Source organism: Ailuropoda melanoleuca, chromosome 10, assembly GCF_002007445.2.
Source record: "Ailuropoda melanoleuca isolate Jingjing chromosome 10, ASM200744v2, whole genome shotgun sequence".
Classification (NCBI taxonomy): domain Eukaryota; kingdom Metazoa; phylum Chordata; class Mammalia; order Carnivora; family Ursidae; genus Ailuropoda; species Ailuropoda melanoleuca.
Genome location: NC_048227.1, coordinates 78,233,215 through 78,247,647, shown reverse-complemented (window position 1 = coordinate 78,247,647; position 14,433 = coordinate 78,233,215). Strand labels below are relative to the sequence as shown.

The 14,433-nt window shown below is 35.6% G+C and overlaps 1 protein-coding gene across 1 annotated transcript in view; it reads right to left on the bottom strand.

Annotated features, from left to right (window-relative positions):
* The window catches only part of LOC117804220 (zinc finger protein 658-like), a 46,197-nt gene extending 34,533 nt beyond the window's left edge, over positions 1–11,664 (bottom strand). Inside the window, 4 exon segments of the mRNA XM_034670780.1 lie at positions 2–2,069; positions 9,096–9,191; positions 9,501–9,627; positions 11,017–11,664. Coding sequence (XP_034526671.1) covers positions 2–2,069; positions 9,096–9,191; positions 9,501–9,621 — 2,285 coding nt within the window. The 5' untranslated portion in view covers positions 9,622–9,627; positions 11,017–11,664.
* Positions 11,665–14,433: the final 2,769 nt, after the last annotated feature.

Sequence of the window (14,433 nt, the reverse complement as noted above, 5' to 3'; positions counted from 1 at the left end):
GGTTTTCCCACACTCACTACATTCATAAGGTTTCTCCCCTGTGTGAATTCTCTGATGTGTACTGAAATGTGTCTTCTGTGAAAAAGTTTTCCTACATTCATTACATTCATAGAGTTTCTCCCCTGTATGAATTTTTTGATGTGCTTTGAGAGCTGAATTATGGGCAAATGTTTTCATACACTCACTACATTCATATGGTTTCTCCCCTGTGTGAATTCTCTGATGTACTCTGAGAGCTGAATTATGGGCAAAAGTTTTGTCACAGTCACTACACTCATAAGGTTTCTCCCCTGTGTGAATTCGCTGATGTGCTCTAAGGGCTGAATTATGGGCAAAAGATCTCCCACAGTCATTACATTCATAGGGTTTCTCACCTGTATGAATTCTCTGATGTGCTCTGAGAACAGATATATGGGCAAAGGACCTCCCACATTCATTACACTCATAGGGTTTCTCCCCTGTGTGAATTCTCTGATGTGCTCTGAGGGTTGAATTATCAGCAAAAGTTTTCCCACATCTGTTACATTCATAGGGTTTCTCCCCAGTATGGATTCTCTGATGTGCACTAAGGTGTGTCTTGTGGGAGAAAGTTTTCCCACATTCAATACACTTGTAGGGTTTTTCTCCTGTGTGAATTCTCTGATGTGCTCTGAGATGTGATGTCTTGGAGAAAGTTTTCCCACATTGAATACATTTGTAGGATTTCTCCCCTGTGTGAATTCTCTGATGTTCTTTGAGATGTACCATCTTGGAGAATGTTTTCCCATGCATATTACTTTGACAGAGTTTCATCCCTGCGTGTGTTCTTTGGTGTACTATGAGAGCAGACTTCTTCTAAGATTTCCCACATCCACTGTTATGATAATCCTTTGTGTGAACTGTCAGATTTTCATGGATGTTTGACTTTTGACAGAGAGTTTTCCCACATTTATTACATTCATAGAGACTGACCCTCATATCAGTTCCAGGATAATGAATAGGGTGTGAACTTGAATAAAAAGATTCCCTGCAGTCCTCACATTCCTCAGGTTTCTCCCCTGAATGGCTCCTTTGATGATGAATTAGTTTTGCTTTCTGATAAAAGGATTTCCTGCATTCATTACATTCAAATGACTTCTCTCCAGTTTCACATTGCTGATGTACACTGAGGGCTGAGTTTTGATGGAAGGACCGCCCATATTTATCACATTGGTAGAGTTCCTCTTTGTGAGTTCTTTGACACACTATAAGGTCTAATTTCTGGTAGAAGGCATTTATACATCCATTATGTGCACAAAATTCATCTCTAATTTGTGTCTTTTTTTGTACTATATGGGTTGAGCTCTGGCTCAAGTTTTCGTCACATTTGTTGCTTGCAAAAGCACCCTGTTCTTTAACAGTTCTCTGAGATTGAGTGAGAGATAAGATTCTGCTGAAGTTATTCCCACTTTCATTATATTCAGAGTTTGTCATAGCCATGTGAACTTTATTGTATTTCACAGTGGTGGTTTTGTCATAGGATTTCCCACATTCATTAAGATCAAAGCATTTCTCTCTTGTGCCAGTTCTCATGTAGTTAAATAAAGTTGCTTTATCACAATTTTTCCTAAATTCATCATCCTTATAAGATTCCTCTCCTATAACACAGAGAGTTGTATCATGTAAAACTTTCCCAAATTCATTACATTCAAAAGACTTCAAAAAACTTTGAAGTTTCTGATGATCTTTCTCATTACTGAGAGGTTTCATGTTTTTATTATAACTGTAAGATTTCTCTCCAGTATGAACTTTCTCATGTTTAATATCAAGCTGCAACTTTTTACATACATTCATGTAACCAGCCTTCTTTCTTGAATAGTTTCCATCACAAATAATTAATTCAGAAATAACTGGCAAATTCATTCTACATGAGTCACACTTACAGGGCATTTTTCCAGAAGAATTTGGAGTTATATCCACAGTAAATGGTTTTTTTAAAACTTTCTGCCCTTCTTTACTCAATGTTTTGTTATCAGTGAATATTACTTGCCACAGAGGTTTCTCTTGTTTTTCCTCATTCCTCTCAATATGAATACCAACACTGAAATATCCTAAAATGAGAAAAATTGAAAACATCTTTATATCTTATATTTCTCATGGAGAGGAACTTACAGCCATATGTTTGTTATGTATTGTATTCTGTTACAGGTCACATTTCCAAAGATCAATAATTCATGTACATACAGAAAAGACAGATATACTTTTTCCTCATCCATGTTGTTTAAAGAAAACAGGTATTATTTCCAGTGCTGGACAAGACTGAGTAGCTAGCTCCTTTCTTCCCAAGTCCTCCCTCATACAATTAACAAATCCCTGGACAATCAATAAATCAATAACTAAATCAATAGTAAGTAAATAAGTAAGATGCTACAAAATGGAAAGTGGACTTTGGAACTCAAGAAGTGACATAGCTGAGGATTCCAAGGCTGTTCTTTCTACTTCCCATATATCTTATATGGGGCACTGGGCAATCCAAAGTCAACAAAAGAGCTACAAGCCTGTTCCTTCTAGCCAAAAGTCTGAAAAAAAGGTGGTTTAACAGAACAGAAAATCTTTTTGACAATACCCACCCTGCTGAAGCCAAATGAAAATAGGTTTAACAGGGAATGAAAGTTCCACTGCCACAGGTATAAAGGACTAGACACTCTTAGAAAATTTCTTTCCATGAGCCAAAACTAAGACCTCACTAGAAAGATCATGAAGAATCCTAAGAAAGTTCTAATTCATGGGACATTTAGGGATTGTAACAGCCAAACCAAAATTCTTCCTTGGAACCACATTCCTATCTATTCTATGGAATCTGCAATAACAAAAGCAATAAATCTGTTGTTTTAGGGCACTTATGGCAATACAGCAGGTAGGGGAAGGAAAGAAGGGAAAAGAGGCAGGAATACTACAATATTACAGCTAGAAGGGATGGAAACAGCATTTGGAATAACCATGCTCTCAAAACCCAAGGATGTAGTTCATTTAAAAAACAGTTTAATTTACATTACTCTCAAATGCACATGAAACATTCATCACAGCACACTGTATTCTATATAATGCAAGAAAAAACTTCACAAATATAAAAGAACAGAAATCAAAGTATAATCTCAGGCCATCAAGAAATTATACTGGAAATCAGTAACACAAAGTCACCTGAAGAAACACAAAATATTTGTAAATTAATATACTTCTAATTAACCCATTGGTCAAAGAGAAAATTTCATAGGCAATTAAGATAGTTAGAATTGAATGAAAACAAATGATGTTTAGGACATACAGAAATCTGTGGGATGGAGCTAAAGTAGTGCTCAGAGATAAATTTATAGCTTACATTTTTTTATATTAGAAAAGACTCCAATCAGTTACCCAGTTCCACTTTAAGAAACTTGACAAAGAGAACAAATTAAAAAAAAAAAAAAGCTAATGATGTACTGTATGGTGACTAACATATCCTAACAAAAAGAGAGAGAGAGAGAGAACAAAATAAATCTAAAGAAAGCAAAAGGAAGAAAATAATGAAGACTAAAAAAGACAATGAAATTGAACATGGAAAGCAGAGAAAAATCAATCAAACCAAAGCTTAGTTCACTGAAGATTTTTTTAAAAAAATGATTTAAACCAAAAGAGGAAAAAAAGAGAAGACACACAGTATTAATATCAGAAAAAAATGCAAGAGAAGACATAATTACTGAAAAAACAGACACTAAAAAGATAATAAAAGAATATTAAAGGAAACCGTGCCCATAAATTTGACAATTTAAGTGAAATGGATGTTTCATTACAAAAAAAAACTACCAAATTCACTCAAGAAGGAAGACATAACATGAATAGATCAGTATCTATTTAAGAAATTGAATATGTGGTCAACAAATATGTGACCACGAAACAGCTCCAGGATTAAAAGGCAGTAACTAGTGAATTCTGCCAAAAGTTAAAACAACAACAACAACAACAACAAAAACCAAAAGAATACCAATGTTACATAATCTCTTCTAGAAAATACAAGAAACCTACAGACCAATAACCCTCATGACAAATGTAAAAATTCTCAAAAATAAATAAATAAACAAATAGATAAATAAAATTTAAAAACCCCAAAGCAATATAGACAAGAAATGATTATTAGGATCAAGGGGGATTCATCCCAAGAATACAAACTGTTGAGATATTTAAAAGTCAATGTAATCATCATATTAATTATCTAAAGAATTAAAACCATATAATCAAATAATTTAGGGCAAAGAATATTTCACAAAATTCAAAATCCATCCATTAACCTATTGTAAAGGAAGTCTACAAAAAGCATATAGCTAACATCATACTTAAAAGACTGAATACTTAAACCCTAAGATTGGAAAAACACGGGTGTCTAGCCTCAGTACTATTCCAGACTGTACTGGAAGCTCCCACCAATGCCGTACAGCAAGAATAGAAATAAAAGATGCAAAATCAACAGAGAGAACCACAAAAAGATCTTTAAAAAAAGCTCCTTAACTAATAAGTGTTTTCAGCAAGGGCAAAATACAAAGCTGATATACAAAAGCCAATCATATAAAAACAATTATTGGAATTTTAAATCAAAGAATATAATTTACCATGGTGCTAAAAACAAAACCCAAAATACTTGGTATCTATATTCCAAAAACTGATAAAAGGAATCAAAGAAATCATAAATAAAAGGAGATGTGCACTTCTTTATGGATTGGATTTTAAGATGTTAAAACTCTTTAATTTGATCTATTAATTCAATACAATCCCAGTTGAAAAGCTGGCATGCTTTTTGTAAATATCAAAAAGCTCGTTTTAAAGTTTATAAAGAAGAAAGTTGGTGGACTCACATTAACTGATTTCAAGGTCTAATTAAGAACCTAGAATAGTAACGTTAATGTGGTATTGGCATAAGGATAGATGTAGATGAATAAAAATTAAGAAATAGTCTTAAATGTGGAAAATGTAAGTACAAATACCACACATAAACTTATGTACTATCTACAAAATAGACATTTATCCATTTTCTAAGAACAATGGAAATGCTATTCAGTAGAGAAAGGATAATCTTTTCAATTAATGGTGCTAGAATAACTGGATTCTGCTTTTCAAAAATTTAAACGATACATATCCCATCCTGTCTATGAGAACTAACACCAAATGAACCACAAAATGTAAAATGTGAAATTTAAAAATTTCTAGAAGAAGACATATGAATAAATCTGTCTTACTTTGAGTTTGGATATTTCTAGACAGAACAACAAATACATGATCTTTATGAGAAAATTAATAAACTGTACTTATCAAAATTACCATTCAATTTTAGCCAACCTCTTCTGAAATCCTGCCAACAGAAGAAGCAGAATGAAGCTTCACTATTGCCAAACGTGGAGAGCAGCCCATGTTCCCCACTAAACCTCCACTGACACCTTTGGGAATTGGAGGAGCAGGTTACCACATTAACAGTGGGGAGGGGTGAGATACCGGGGTCCCCACCAGCCTTCTCCTAACACTACCACCCTGTATTTCATCCGGTGCCACTGTCCCTAGCTCACCTTCAACGTTTTGTAATCTTTCAGAATATTACATTTATTCTACATATATGTACCATATGTATATCGATTCACACAGATATACAGAGATATGTAAGTATGTATAGATACACACACACACGTATACACTTGGCTGTACTTAATGGAGAATAAAATGGAATACATTTATTCCATCTGTCCCTTGGTTAATACTTTTATATCTTATTAATTTCTTCCCCAAGCAGAGTCACGAATACACTCTCCTTATTATCCTATAGAATATTTCTAGTTTTGCTTTGAAAAAAATCAGGCCTTTAAGCCACCTGAATCCCAGTTTTGTTTAGATCCATAAAGTTACTGTAGGATTCTTTTCTCCACTGTTTTGTGGTGATAGTGCCATCTATCAAAAACAATTATCTATGAAGTGTATGTTTTTTTCCTTGAGCTTTCTTTTGTTTCACTTTATTAAACTATCCACTTCCAGTTCCATACCACTTAACTCTCGGAGCTTTACATATGTGATAGAGCAAATCCTACCACAACACTCCTATGAATGAGATTTTGGTATTCCATTAAATATTTATAATTTTGAATTCATTATATAAGTGCTTCTTTTGTCTTTGTTAGGGTTAGCTAAAATTCCATCCATTTTACTGGGTTTTTTTATTCTAAGAAAGATTCTACAATTTCTTAATCTTCCAGTTTATTAATTTTTATTTTCACATTTAAATACTGCTTGTGTTAGTATATTTTTGCTATTGCTCTTGCTTATTACTAAACTACCAATTTACCTCTGTTCACTAATTTAGCTATATCCTAAGGTTTATAATATGCAATTTTATTTTATAAATGTCACAGAACTTTGGACTTGATATCTTTTTAAAACATTGTTTAAAAGAGATAATTTTAAAAATATGCATGTTGAGCTCTTTGTTTACTCATCTTATTAATTTCTAGATTTATCAAAATATGTTGAGAATATTATTTATGGGAGTCTAATTTGTTGGAGTTACTGGCTTTCTTTCTAGGTTAACATTGTATTTTCACTATCTTATAATTAATCTATGAAAGGCTTGTTCTTTGATCTCAGGATACATGTACAAATATATGGTTCAATTTTTTTTAAGATTTTATTTATTTATTTGAGAGAGAGAGAGAGAGAGAAAGAGCATGAGAGGTGGGAGGGTCAGAGGCAGAAGCAGACTCCCTGCTGAGCAGGGAGTCCTATGTGGGACTCAATCCTGGGACTCCAGGATCATGACCTGAGCCAAAGGCAGTCACTTAACCAACTGAGCCACCCAGGTGCCCCTGATTCACTCTAATAGAAATATCATTTACATCCCATATAGGCATACTTATTTAATGTTCATAGTGTCTTTAATCAGATGAGGTACATTATTATCACCTAATTCTGGTGAATTTTAAATTCTTAGAACCCCATTATTTTGTGTTTTATTACAGCTGGTATGATACTGTTTGGTGCAGTCATTCAAATGCTTAAGGGTTTACATTAATCTGTGCTCTTGAAAAGAGGGTCTTTGGGGCGCCTGGGTGGCTCAGTCATTAAGCATCTGCCTTCAGCTCAGGGCGTGATCCCAGGGTCCTGGGATCGAGCCCCACATCAGGCTCCTCCAGTGGGAGCCTGCTTCTTCCCCTCCTACTCCCCCTGCTTGTGTTCCCTCTCTCGCTGGCTGTCTCTCTGTCAAATAAATAAATAAAATCTTGGGGGAAAAAAAAGAAAAGAGGGTCTTCTTTTACATTAATGCATTTATTTACTTATGTATTTATAAAGATTTTATTTATTTATTTGAGAGAGAGCATGAGTGAGGTGTGGGGCAGGGGGAGAAGCAGGCTTCCCACTAATCAGCGAGCCTGGCACAGGGTTCAATCCCAGGACCCTGAGATGATGACCTGAGCTAAAGGCAGATGCTTAACTGACAAGCCACCCAGGAGCCCCTAAGTTACTGCATTTATTGCCTAAATTAAAGCCTGAATAACATGAAACTAAATTATTTCATTTTTGACTTAATGACTTTACTATTCTTTTATTGCAATCTTTCAAATATACTTATTTCAGGGTATCTTTTTTAGTCAACCAATACGATCAAATAATTTATATCTAGTGACTAGGAAACATGCTTAATCTAAAAATTATGTTGTCTGGTTGAAAAGACACACAACACAAAAACACACACACAACAAAAACTTTCAGTAAACACACTTAGGATGATTTTACTCTTTTCCTCTAAGAATTATATTGAAAGTAAAAAATTTGAAGTTCCTGAATTTATCAGTTTACACAAAAATACCAATAAGCACATGAAAAAAATGCTTGACATCACTAGTGACCAGGAAAATTGTTATGGACTGAATTATCTCTCCCCCAAATCCATATGTTGAAGCCCTGACCCTCAATTTAACTATGTTTGGTGGTAAGGCCTTTGGGGAAATTAAGGCTAAATGAGTTCATAAGGGTGGGGCTCGAATTCTTATAGGCCTGGTGTCCTTGAAAGAATAGGAAGAGACATCACAGCTGTCTCTCCATGAAAGCACAGAGGAAAGGCCATATGAGGGCATAGTCAGAAGGCAGTCATTTGCAAGCCAGGAAGAAGCCTCACCAGAAATTAATCATGTTGGCACCTTGATGTTGGACTTTTAGCTTCTAGAACTATGAGAAATAAATTTCTGTTGTTTAGGACACCCTAAACTATGGTATTTATTTATTATGCCAGGCCAAATGACTAGTACAGAAACGCACATCAAAACTTCAATGATATACCACTTCACATCTACTAGGATGGCTAGAATAAAAAAGTCAGATAATAAGAAGTGTTGGTGAAGATGTGGAAAAATTAGAATCCTCATATGCTGTCATTAGGAAAGAAAAACAGACAGGCACTGTGGAAAATAGTCTGGACATTCTTGAACAGTTACCACACAACCCAGCAATTCGAATCAAGTGTAACTCAATAAGAGAAATAAAAGCATTAGGTCCAGGAAAAAAATCCATGCAAAAACTGGTAAATGAACATTTCTATCAGCATTATTCAATAGCCAAAAGGTAGACTCCTAAATGTCAATTGAATGAAGAACGGACAAACAAATGTGGCAAATACATACAATGAGACATTATTTTGCCATACAAAGGATGAATGAAGTACTGATACATATGAACCTTGCAATCCTAGGTGAAAGAAACCAATCATAAAAGACCACATAATGTGTGACTGCATTTACATGAACTATCTGCAAGAGACATAAAGACAAAGTAGATTAGTGATTGCTGGGGCTGTAGGGGACAGGAGGACAGGGAGGTAATAACTAAAGGGTTATGAAATTTTCTTTTGAGGTGATGAAAATTGACTGTAGTGGTATTTACACATATCTCTGAATATATAAAAAACCACTGAATTATACCCTTTAAATGGGTGGATTGTGCGATATGTAAATAGTATCTCAATAGAGCTGTTTAAAAGGGTAAACCAACCAACCAAACAAACAAAACTTTCAAAGGTATTCCCCTAAAAGTTTAACTACCCCAAGTGTCTCCTCCTGTCAGTGGTCACCCACCTGGGTACGTCTGGTTTAGGAATTCTTCCTCTAAGGACCAAGGTTTTTCTCCTTGCTCCAACTTGAAGATCATCTCAGGTTTGGTGGTGCAGTACCCTGTAAACATGACAATTGAAGATATATATATATATATATACATATATACCAGATGCATGGGCTTGTTGGTTTCCAAAGGTGGAGAAAGATTCAGCAACAAAAGCAGCAAAATAAGCGTGCTCATTTGAAGTATCCCATGGGAAAGGAATAACATAAACGTGTGTCTATTTCCTAAAGGCTTCAGGTACCTTAGACCTCTTACTCAAAAGCCAGTACAACATTAATTTCTACAAGGAGTCCATGTGTTTTGATAACTTTTAAAAAAAGGAAATTTAATTTAGATGAGGTCACATGATAAGGTCTGCTCACCCACTGAGATGAGGTGGCTATAGTTCTCTAGCATCACGTCTCTGTACAGGGTCCTTTGTGCAGGGCTCACGTACTGCCATTCATCCTGGGTAAATTCGACAATCACATCTTCAAATGACATGGATCCCTGTAACAACACATTGTTTTCAAAGATTCAGAATTATGGGACAAAGAAAATATCTTTGAGAATTACTACTTTTCCTGTTTACTCTTAAGCTCCAAAAGACATGGTTATCAAAGACACCTATTTCTTTTTTTTAATAATAATTTTTATTATGTTAGCCATCATATGGTACATCCTTAGTTTTTGATGTAAAGTTCCATGATTCATTATTTGCATATAACACTCAGTGCTCCATGCAACATGTGCCCTNAGTTGCGTATAACACCCAGTGCTCCATGCAACATGTGCCCTCCTTAATACCCATCACCAGCCTATCCCAATCTCCCATCCCCTCCCCTCTGAAGTCCTCAGTTTGTTTCCCAGAGTCCAGAGTCTCTCATGGTTCATTCCCCCTTCTGTTTACCCCCTTCATTCTTCCCTTCCTTCTCCTACTGATCTTCCTGCTATTTCTTATGTTCCATAAATGAGTGAAACCATATAATTCTCTTTCTCTGCTTGACTTATTTCACTTAGCATAANCTTAGCATTATCTCCTCCAGTCCCATCCATGTTGCAGCAAATGTTGAGAAATCGTTCTTTTTGATGGCTGAGTAATATTCCATTGTATATATGGACCACAACTTCTTAATCCAGTCATCTGTTGAAAAGCATCTCGGTTCCTTCCATGATTTAGCTATTATGGACAATGCTGCTAAGAACACTGGGGTGCATATGGCCCTTCTCTTCACTACGTCTGTATCTTTGGGTTAAATACCCAGTAGTGCAATTGCTGGATCATAGGGTAGCTCAATTTTTAACTTTTGAAGGGACCTCCACACTGTTTTCCAAAGTGGCTGTACCAACTTGCATTCTCACCAACAGTGTAAGAGGGATCCCCTTTCTCCACATCCTCTCCCAACATTTGTTGTTTCTTGTCTTGTCAATTTTTGCCATTCTAACTGGCGTAAGGTGGTATCTCTATGTGGTTTTGATTTGAATTTCCCTGATGGCTAATGATGTTGAACAACTTTTTCAGTGTCTGTTAGCCACTTGTATAAAGACACCTATTTCTGACCTAATTTTGTCTTTAACTGTGGAGTTGCTCAGTTATAAAGGTTTTTAACTTACTATAATTCACTTATATCTGTTTATGAGTTATAGATTTTTTTAAGACAAAAAAAATCAATGTAAAGAGATTTCCTACAACTCTTCCTCTTCATCCCAAGGTACTGTGGGTATTCTAGAGAATTCTAAGATGTTCATTCCCTCCTTACACATCATCATTGTAAATAACAGGAGACAAAGAAGATAACATGCAAGGTGTGGAGATATTTTACATGATCAAATTTAGGTATAAACACATATATAAAGATATATAAATCTAGAGCTCATGAAGAGCAAAGAGCAACTTACCAAGGATTTGGAATCACAGAGACCAATATAAGTGAATTTACTTATTTACACTGAAGTAACAGCAATGAATGTAAGGAGTATGAGGATACGGTATGATCACAGAGTGGCAGCAGCAACCAATTTATAACTACTTTCTTGTACGACCACCCACTCTAAGTAAATGAGCAGCTTCTGGAATGCTGGTGCCAAACACTGACATTTAGGAAACAAAAGGGGAAAAAAATGTGTTAGAAGTTTTAGTGAGACAGATCTGTTCAAGTTGCTCCTGAAGGGTCTGTGAACATAAAGCTGGGACTGTCCCTTACACTAATATACACATGGGTTTAGAATACAGAAGGGAGTCTAAGGATGAAGACAAGCATTTAGGAGTTACTAGCAATGTAGATGGTAACTAAAATTTTAAGAGGCAATCAGACAGCAATTTGAGCTATATGCTACACATCCTATATGGGACTGAGGAAAGAAAAATACCAAATAACATTTAGGGAAGGATGAATATTAAAGAGGCTGGCAGAAAAAGTATAAGCCACAAAGCCAAAGAAAAAGCTTTCTGAAAGTAACAGGAGTCAGGAAAGGGTAGAATCTTGGAAAATGTGAAAAGGGAAAATTTCCACAACAGAAGACTTCAAAGGGGCAGGAGGCGGGGGACTTTGGGAGTTGCTGTTCAACAGGTATAAAGTTTCAGGTATGCAAAAATCATTCAGTTCCAGAGATGTGCTTTACAACACCATCCCTATAGATAACAATACAGTATTATACACATAAAAATGTGCTGATGGCAGGCCTCATGTTAAGTGTTCTTATCACAATTAAAAGTAAAAAAGAAAGGGAAGAAAACTAAGAGATAATAGGACAGAAACAAGTTTCTTTTTCCCCTCAGTGTTACGTATCCAATTATTTGTTCATTCATGTCTTCAGCAGTACTGAGTGAGTACTTCCTGCATGTGAAACTCAGTAGTAGTAGCTGGTAACTAAAACAGATAAATAAAAGAACAGGAACACCTCTCATGAGATTTAATCTAAAAAAGAAAAGATAATTATATTCTCCAAAGCTAAAAAAATTAGTGAGAAAAGTGGCACTGCTTTCATTTTTGCAAATCTCTTTAATCACTTGGATTAAAAAAAAAAGCTAACAAGTGACATAAATAAAAATGGTTAAGGATCCAAAAAATTTTCTCCTTCATAAAAACTATGAAATAACTGGCAAAAATTGGGGCACCTGGGTGGCTACATTCCAACTCTTGATTTTGGCTCAGGTCGTAATCTTGGGGTCGTGGGATCAAGCCCCACATCAGGCTCTACGCTCAGCACAGAGTGTGCATGAGATTCTCTCTCTCTCTCCCTCTGCCCCTTCCCTCCACTCACACGCTCTCTTGCTTTCTCAATAAATAACTAAAATCTTTTTTAAAAAACTAGCAAAAAATATAAAAACTAACAAAGTAAAACATTTATAAAAAACAAACAAAAACAAAACAGCTGAATCATAGTAAGAATGGTGATATTGTGACATTTTAACTTACCCTGTTCCCATCCCTCTCTTTCCAAATCTGTAGTAGTTTGACAACCAAAGGTCTGCAACCAGCAGCCTGGCAACCACACCAGCAGAACTGGGTTGAAGATCCATCGAAGCCTCATTCACAAATAACAGTCATTATTTGGCCCATTTAGTGGTTTCCTGGAAGACCCCACTTATAAGGATGCCTTTACTTGAGCTAACTCAGAGCTCAGTGTGCAAAGCCTTATCCTCACTCATCATTTGTCAAAAACTAAAGGCATCTGTTTAACTTAATGGCTACCTGAGGTGGTAGCTAACAGCTGAGGCAAACAAGGGCTTAATCAAGATGCTTGAAAGGAAAAGCTGGACAATGAGATGTCCATAAATGTTTCTGAAAAGCTCTGATATATTCCTGAGAATCAAGGAGGCTGCAAACTTGCAAAGGGCTATGCATATGCCTAAGGCTGTGAGCATACTCAGGAAAGATATGAGAAGGCCCTGAGCGGTCACCTCTAGGTGACCTGGTGGTTTGGCATTAGAAGCAAGTCTAAGCTAATGCAGAGCTATAAACCATCTGTCTGACTTGAGATGCACAGAGCCCCTTTACAAAGACTGGGAGACTTACTGGTTCTAGGCATTTAAAGAAACTTCTGTAGACACTTCAGCTGCCTCAGATGAAAGAAACACAGGCTCTACAGAATTTTTTAAAAAGTCACTGAACAAATAAATTTCAACAATGACCCAAATGGAGGGGAGAAATTCTGATCTCTAGAATAGGCACATTCTTCTATTTAAGATATCCTATTTTCAACAAGAGTTCAGTAAACAAGGAAAGAAACAAGAAAGTAAGGCCCATATGCAGAAAAGGTATAATCAATAGAAACTGCTCTTAAGGAAGCAGACATTGAAACTACTAGACAATAACCTTAAATCAGCCATATTAAATAAGGTCAAATACCTAGAAAAAAACACAATGTCCAAGGACTAAAGGAAAATAAAATAAAAATATTTCACTAAATCAAGAATATCAATAAAGAGGTAGAAATTTCAACAACAAATAGAAATTATATAGAAACTCAAGAGTTGAAAACTATAATAACTAAATCAAAATTTCACCAGAGGGATTCTATAGCAGATTTGAGCAGGTGAAAGAAAGAATGAACAGACTGGACATTATGCCCATTGAAATTACATAATGTGAGAAAAACAGAAAGAAAAATAATGACAAAAAATGGAATATAGTATCAAGCAATAAAGACAGACAATACTGAAAGCAACAAGAAAGAAGTGATTCATCACGTACAATAGTATTAAAGCAGGTTACTAATCAGAAACCATGGAGGACAGAAGGCAGTGAAATAAGCAAGTGCTGAAAGAAAAAAGTTGTCAACCAAGAATTGTATATCCAGCAAAAACAGAAAAATTAAAACCTTCTCAGATAAACAAACACAAAATCTGTCACAGGCAGAACTGCCCTACAAGAAATAATACAGGCAGTGGTTCAGCAAATCTATACAGACAGAAAATAGATTAGTGGTTGCTTGGGGTTTGGGGGACATGAGCAAACGAGAGGGGATAAAATGTAGAGTTGCTTTTTAGATGATGAAACTGCTCTAAAATTGACTGTGGTGATATTTGCACAAGTCTGTGAGTATACTAAAACATTACTGAATTCTACACTTTAAATGGGTGAATCACGTGGTATGCAAACTGCATTTCAATAAAGCTTTAAAAAAAATAAAGAGAATGAAACCATTCTAAGATTAATAGAGCAGATTAAAAGGCCAAGGTCAGAAACTGGGAATGAACCACATGAAAGGACAAGGGAAAGAAGATGACTCTAAAAGACAACAGCATTGTAAGGATGGGGCCAGTGGAGGGTGTCATGGACACTAACAAAGAAACTTTCCAGAAGGACAGAG